Here is a 7,907-nt window from a genome sequence, read left to right as displayed (position 1 = left end):
AAGGTAACACTAAGGTACAATGAGGTACATGTGTGGGCTTTGATACTGTTATACCTGCTGGAGAAAATCTGATTTTATGGTGAAAAACAGTAATAATTTATTTATTAGCTGTATGCTTAAATTCTATACCACACTTGTTGCTGCATTGAAGCTTATATGCATTAAGTATTAAACATACAGGCACTGAGTGCAGCAATGGTGAAGCTGAGCTGGATTTTTGTAAATAATGTATGAACGTCCCTCTGAACTTGTCCAGTCCAGATTGAAGGAGTAAAACATGGTCTAAGGGTTATGAGACTGTCCTCACTGATGGTGTTTCTATCTATGGTAAGAAAAGTAAAGAATTACAGAGCTGCTGTCATTACAGTACACACAAAAAATGAGCTTTCACCCGAAAGACAATCCAGTGACCAAAATTATGTAACATGACACACAGCTTTGTGCTTTTTTAACAAATAGAAAAATATATTAGAATTGTGTTAAATGCACATAATACAAACATTTTTTGATTTACTATTTAAAGTTTATTTCAACTTGCCAAGGAAAATAAAGAATGACACGATTATAGTCTATAGATATATCTTGTCCTTATATATATTTGACAACAATCGTGACAAAGAAACAGAAGTTCCTTTTCATAACTGCTCTTTAATAGATATAGATTCTGTAAACATCCATAGCACTAGTTGGCATTTCATTTCAGTCCATCAGAATATAATTTTACCTGTAAATAAATATGCGATTAAATGATCAGCCAGTCAATGCATCAAGTAAACAAGTCAATAAACAACAACAAATAAACAACAAACCAACACAATATCAAGTTAGAGTTTACAAGAAGAAGCACTGAATTATACAATATCTCTATATTTCACTGACACTTTTAATATATATTTTTTCCATATAAATTTGGCATCTTTTCACATTCAATGGTCTTGATGTAAACCCAATGTACAGTAGTGCTGGCTCTTTCTTGTATGTCTCTTTAGCCAAGAGTCCGTGTGTCGTTAAAAAACAAGATGTCGAGCGGAGCACAAAACATTCGAGAAAAAGTTCATGGAGGTAACGCTGACTGACATCTTCAACAATGCTAAGCCATAAACGCGACTGACTTCATCGTATGCACATTTATATTACAGAACAATACAGCAATACGTTTCTTTACAAATATTTTCTAAATTAAATCTGTGCTACTCAATATACATAATATGAAATATTTTCGCTGTATGTACAGTCCAAGAAAAATAGCAACTTTTTGAAAATAACAATCAGGCTTTATAAGTCTCTGTAGCGTTTGTCTCATAACTGTATATGGTCATATATAATATATATGATCCATATATGTTGTACTTAGTACAGTCCAGCACTTGGCGATACCACAAAAAGGGCAGATACCCACAGGTTCTGATTGTATAAGGCCATGTAATCCTACAGTCTTCGAATAGAAATGTTGATTGTTGTAAAGAATGACACAAAAAAGCATCTGCGACATTAAACAACGACGTGTAAGTATTCTCGATTAAGAACGAAATGATTAATCTAGACGAGGACATCCAAATCCAATTAAGACACTGTAAATTGAGCCCCTTTGTCCCTAAAAGGGCGTGTCATTTAACTTGACCCCGCCCTCACTCCTAGCCCGACCCTTTCCCCCGCCCACCTGGCGGAGGTGACGATGGTGCTAGAGAGTTGTAATCTGAGTGAGCTCAGAGTTTGAGTTTCCTGTCCCTGGATTGGGTCTTGGCTCTGGGCTGACCAGGGGCAGCTCCACGCCTAGTCATGCGGGGTTACTGTTCCCATCCGCAGTCTTGCAGTTGTAGGCAACCTCGCGTGCGATGTTGCGCATGCGGCCCGACTGCTGAGCGTCGAGGCCGAACGGCGATGGGTGGCAGAATTCCCGGAAGCAGCGTTTGAAGTTTTCGTCCAGGAAGGCGTAGAGGACGGGGTTCAGGCTGCTGTTGACGTAGCCCAGAGCGATGCAGAAATGCATAAACACGACCGTCTGGACGCTGCCTAAATTGAAGCCCAACGACTGCGCCAGGGCCATAATCTGGATGGGCGTCCAACACACGACAAAGGCGGCGACCACCACCAGCACCATCCGCGTGATGCGCCGAAGGTTGCGATCTTTCTCTTTGGAGCCGGACAAGATGCGGACGCTCCGGAGACGTTTGACCATCAGGCTGTAGCACACGCTGATGATCGCCACAGGAATCAGGAAGGAGAGAAGGAAAATGCATGTGCCGAACACAGGGTCCCAGTAGCTGCGAGGGTCGGGCAGAACTAAGATGCACTCGATGCCTGGAAGAGAAAACATGGGTGGATTTCAGTGAAAGAGCAGGTCATTGCTTCTCCACCCCGAACTTAAGACCTAATTCCACTTTATATTTGTCACATCTTTGCTTGAATAAATCACTACGTCTCTAATAGCACCAAAACCATGCATAGCATTATGACTGACGCTTCAATTGTGAATATAATTACCTTGTCATTTCAGGTGAATAATGCTATAATCCTTTAAGTTTGAAATCCTATGCACTACTAATCATTACGGCAGGAATTCATTAAGAGCGAACTGTGCCCACTATTTATATGCATGCAATGCCCCAGTCGATTTAGTGCCTGATTTACAAAATATATTATGCAAATGAGATAACAAGTCCAACAATTCCCTCTTGCAGTCCAGTTCAGGGTATTAGGTTGTTGAGGATGAGCACAACTGTGTGTCTATGTTAAAAGAAATGGCAATAATTTAAATATGGTGCAGTGATAAACTTAAAGATGTTAATGGGCCATTGCACCGAATCTGTACCATTTGCATGTTATACCTCATCAAAATTGAAGTTGATATATATATTTTTTAACACTATATCTAATAACAAACATGTTTTACTTTTCAAAATGAATATTGGTCAATCTAAAGTAACTAGTTAATTTTTTAACATGGTTTCTTAATGGAGGATGGAGGCATTTTGATAAGAGCACTGAAAGTAACAGTTTCAAGAGTTTTTAGCATAGATTTAACAAATACATAATATAAAGCTGCAGTAAATGTGCTAATATCATAAAGACACTTAGCGAATTCTACTGATTTACCAAAATGTTTTATATTAAAATAATCTGATAACATCAAAGAAATATTATAAAATGGGCCGTTCTGGTTCTTCATTCTGATTGGTTAAAACGCGTTCCAAGCAGTGATAAAATACACTGGTAAACCCATGGTTCAGACTCCATTACATAAGTATCACTGCGCCACTGTTGCTGCGTACTGATTTTTGAAAATAAACACTACAGTCTTTAATCATATTTTTTATTTTTCTACAATTGCACAATTAATGGCGATATCGAGATAAATGTCAATAAATATTGTTGAGTCATCTCATCAATAAAGAGAAAATGTTCCCTGGGGAGTTTCTACCTCAAATTCATACTACCGCTATTATCCACTGGGTGGCGATCTTACCCAACTTAAACACTGACGCATTCACTCAACACTAAAAAACACTGTGTAGGTTTTGATCTGATCTCTTACAAAAGTTCTTCACAAAAATTTTATTATCTTTGTGTTTCGCTGAAAATTTGAGAGGTGATAAGAGAACAAATGAAGGTAGGATGAAACAGGTTTTTTAAGTGGATGGTTTGTTCTTTCATTTAATATTTTATGTTTATTTAAAGTAGATCATTTTTCTGTAAGGCATTAAACTAAAACTGGGTGGCAAGTTAAAAAAACCACACTGACAGGGAAAGAGTTAAGCATGCTTACAAGCATATTTGATCATCACTTCAACAGTTTCACAATATAAATGTTAATGTATAAATTAGTTGAATGTTGATAAATAAAAATAAATATCACAGTTTTTCATTGTGTCTTTGCTGTGTCTGTATTGCTTGGGAACTGCGCTCTGTTGCAGACACACTTCATTCTGAGGAACTACTTTGTTTGGCGGAAGAGTAATATTTGTACTAATATAATTACAACTTATTTGTGTTTTATTTTATGAAATCCTGCTATATGAAGTAACGGTTTTATAAAAGGAATAAGCCCCGTGAAGCAGTGGTGTTGCAGTGTATTTTATAACAGCTAAGGGGGTTTTAGGCACTTCGTTCGCGTTGTGCCTAACAACGCCCCTTAGCTGTTATAAAATGCACTGTAACACCACTGCTTCTTGGGGCGTATTGCTTTAATATACACTACTCACAAAAAGTTAGGGATATTCGACTTTTATGAAAAGAAAATTATAAAAAATGCAAAAAGTTCATGCTACAGTGAATTATATCATGAAAGAATAGCATGAGAGTAGAAATGTCAAATTAAGCTTACATGTAAAGGTTATAGTGCATTTTAGGTGCATTGTGAAATTTCACCCGAAAGTCGAATATCGAAAGTGTGAGTAGTGTAGATAACAGGACTGAACATTAAGATTGACATTTACAGTCATAGCATCAATAAAATGAGAAAAGAGACTTTTGATCTTCACATGACCTTCAGAAGATCCAGATCAAGTCACTTCCTCTTGAAAACGTGACTTGCGGGATATTCCAAAATTTTCCGAGGGGGAATGTGTTGGGTAACAGGACTGAGTGAAATCCTGGGGACATAACTAAAATGTGCATTTATCTAAAATATTATGACTTTTCAATGCTTAAAATATTTTAAGCAAAGATGGGATATGGACCCACACAAAAATGCAAAAAATTAAAGATATCTAAATATTAAAATATTTAGTTTAAATTTGGTGTTAGATTAACATGCAGGACACATTGCTCAATAATAAAATGTGTTTAGAGTTAGTTTTCTTGCATTTTTATACATATGACCTGGGGACAGAAATGAAACCGATTCGGTGGAATGACCCTAATATATAAAGGGTTCTTCATAGCAATGCCATAAATGAACCATAGGAAAGTGTTTAATAGTAGATGCTGTGTTGAATGAATAAGAGGCCGTATCTACTTTAAACACCAGGGGTCTCATTTATAAAGCGTGCGTACGCGCAAAACGGGGCTGGAAACGTGCATACACCAGTTTCAACACAAAGGTTGTGATCTAACTTGACGGGAGAATGGGCTTAAAGGGTGGGATCTGAGGATGTTTCATGTACGCACACTTGCAGGTGATCTGTAATTTATAAAGCAAACATTGCTTTGTTTTATAAGTCTTAATGTTTTTTGCCGTATGCCATTTTTGGCTTTTGTGCGTACGTAGACTTTTAGTAAGTATCCTACACACAGTTTTATAAATGAGACCCCAGCAGAGCAAAACAAATCAATTTGAAGTAAGACAAAAATAATCGACATTTGACAAATAAATAAATAAATAAAATGTATATGCAACAATGGAATCCTGGATTCCATGCGCATATTTGTGCAGCGATGTCAGTAACATATTGGTCATTCAGTCACTTCGCCAAGGGAGATCCACTGGCATAAATGAGACCATAAATCCTCTACACCAGGGCATTCCTGTTCCTGGAAGTTTAGCTCAAACCCTAATCAAACACACCTGACAATCCTAATCAAAGGTTGCAGGATTACTTAGAAATGTCAATCGGGTGTGTTTGATTAGGGTTGGAGCTAAACTTTGCAGGACAGTGGCCCTCCAGGACCAAAAATGCCCACACCTGCCCGACATCCTGGGTCTTCATCCCTGTTCTTGGAGGGCACCTAATTTCTGAACAATTTGATTAGCAGGACCGGAGTAGGGCATAGGGATAGTCACTTCCGTTTGGAAATCGCCCAATGTCTTCCATGCTTAAAAAAATTAATGTGATTATTTTTTTTAAACATTCACATTAGAGACAGTAACTGGCAGTAACTATGCCAGCGTTTAAAAGCATCACTAGAAATGATCAAATTAATCTGTCATCAAATCTTCAGTTGCTTGTAAATCCCCTGCAGAGTTTCCCTTCACAATATTGAGCTTTTAAAGAGCTTCAACATGCCCTTTACAGAAAAATGTTGTTTTTCACAGCTAATCATTTTCTCCCTGCCACTCCTCTTGACATTTTTGACAGCCTGCCTCAGACAACATTAAAAGCCTTGAGAAAGCTCTCCTAAAACACATCAGTGGTACCTCCATCAATTACTGGTGCCAAGAGAGGCCTTTTCACCTGTACAGCACCTTGGCTGAAGTCACGCTGCAACTGAAAGGTTGTCATACTGTATGGGTTCTTCATATACCTGGGGTCTCATTTTTAAAGCGTTCGTTTTATGAATCACACGTGTGTGCTTTTGAAAAATGACCGTAAAATCAAATTAAGGATGTTTTCTAAGCAGCATTTTATAAATATGGTCCCTGGAGTCTCAGAGTGTGCTTAAAAATCCTCTGATTGCTAATTAGATACACAATAGTTTAAGAAACAGTGACTTTAAAACTATGTGAAGATGCTGAAGGATATGCATTTATTGTGAACATAAAGGTGAAGCCTTGAAGCTTTAATGCTACTGCAATCTTTTTAAGTACATTTTCAGTGGACCTGACCTGAGACATACATCACAGAAGAGCTGTGAAAATGGACTGCCTGTATTCTGCACGAAGCAGAACTTTCAATTGTATACAATGTGATCAAACGTAAATTAGATACAATGCTTGCATTTGTAAAGGCAACCTTCACGAAGGCTTTAAATGCATTCAATTTGTCTTGTGAAAAAAATATCATCTGTGCCTACATACAGTAGAATATGCTACGTTGTTTCAAACCATGGTTGGGTCAAATATGGAGACTCTCTAGTTTATTTCAACCGATTTGTCCATATTTGTAAGCTAAGTCTGTGAAAACCCAGCTAAAGTCATTTATGATGATTCACCATTTTCTACATAAAATCATCCTACACAATGTAAAGAACATTCAGTGAAAATATAACCTTGGTATCTTTAATAATGTCGAGTAAGGCCATGTCAAAGATTGAGATCAATGAGTAAACTCTTAAAAACTTTGATTCTCACAAACTCAATGAAATCATGAGACTTTAGCCTGGATTTTAAAGACCCAACCATGAACTGAACAATGCAGCATATTTATACAACTTCTTTGAAAAACAGCATACATACATAAAAAACTTGATCAGTATAAAGTATGAAAAATAATTGTAATATAGGTATGAAGGTGTAGCATTTTCTCATTCCACCGATTTTATAACTTTACTATTATTATAAATTCTGCAAAACCGTAACATTGAGTGTGTTTACATGCACAGAAGAAGTGGATAAAAATCTGCTTATTATAAAAAACAGTTTCATGCATTTACATGCAAATTAATAAGCCGGCTATGCAGACAACTGCGTTGGGACTTGGTGAATTGTCAGGTTTCTCGCAGGCAGTGACGTCATCACTTACTGCAAAAAATGACTTTCTAACTTAGTATTCTTGTCTTGCTTTATGTAGAAATATCCAAAAATTCCCAAATCAAGATGAATTCTCTTGATAAGCAAAATGACCTAAGAAAATAAGTCTCGAAATCTTATTTTTGTTTTGAAGCACTGATTCACTTAAATTGTATATTTTGGTCTAAAAACTAGACTTATTTTCTTCGGCAATTTTTCTCATCAAGAAAAAGCATCTTAATTTAAGATTTTTTTGATATTTCTACTGAAAACAACACAAAAATACTAAGCAAGCTAGTCATTTTTTGCAGTGTAGATAATAGTTGTTCAAAAAGTCATTCATATCTGTCGTTCATAGCTGTACTGTTGTATCTCTTCTTGTGTCTGCAAAACCTGTAAATGTAACATGAGTTTTTATTTTCAGTTCCTCTGTCAACTGCTTTAGTCGAGCAGAGATTTTATGCGTTACTTTGCGCTTACTTCAGCATGTGATGATTGTCTTTCACACGCGGAGACATGCGCACATGGACAAAACAGTGAGAAACCGCTTAAGGTGTTTACATGCCACACGAAATCGGGG

The 7,907-nt window shown here is 36.9% G+C and overlaps 1 protein-coding gene across 1 annotated transcript in view; it reads right to left on the bottom strand.

Moving 5' to 3' along the window:
• Positions 1–628: 628 nt before the first annotated feature.
• The window catches only part of oprl1 (opiate receptor-like 1), a 57,044-nt gene continuing 49,765 nt past the window's right edge, over positions 629–7,907 (bottom strand). Inside the window, exon 4 of the mRNA XM_055188240.2 lies at positions 629–2,301. Coding sequence (XP_055044215.1) covers positions 1,778–2,301 — 524 coding nt within the window. The 3' untranslated portion in view covers positions 629–1,777. The remainder of the gene's footprint in view (positions 2,302–7,907) is intronic.

The sequence above is a fragment of the Misgurnus anguillicaudatus genome, chromosome 13, assembly GCF_027580225.2.
Source record: "Misgurnus anguillicaudatus chromosome 13, ASM2758022v2, whole genome shotgun sequence".
In the NCBI taxonomy this organism is placed as follows: Eukaryota; Metazoa; Chordata; class Actinopteri; order Cypriniformes; family Cobitidae; genus Misgurnus; species Misgurnus anguillicaudatus.
The sequence above is the reverse complement of the archived record's forward strand: the minus strand, read 5'-3'. Positions and strand labels throughout refer to the sequence as shown.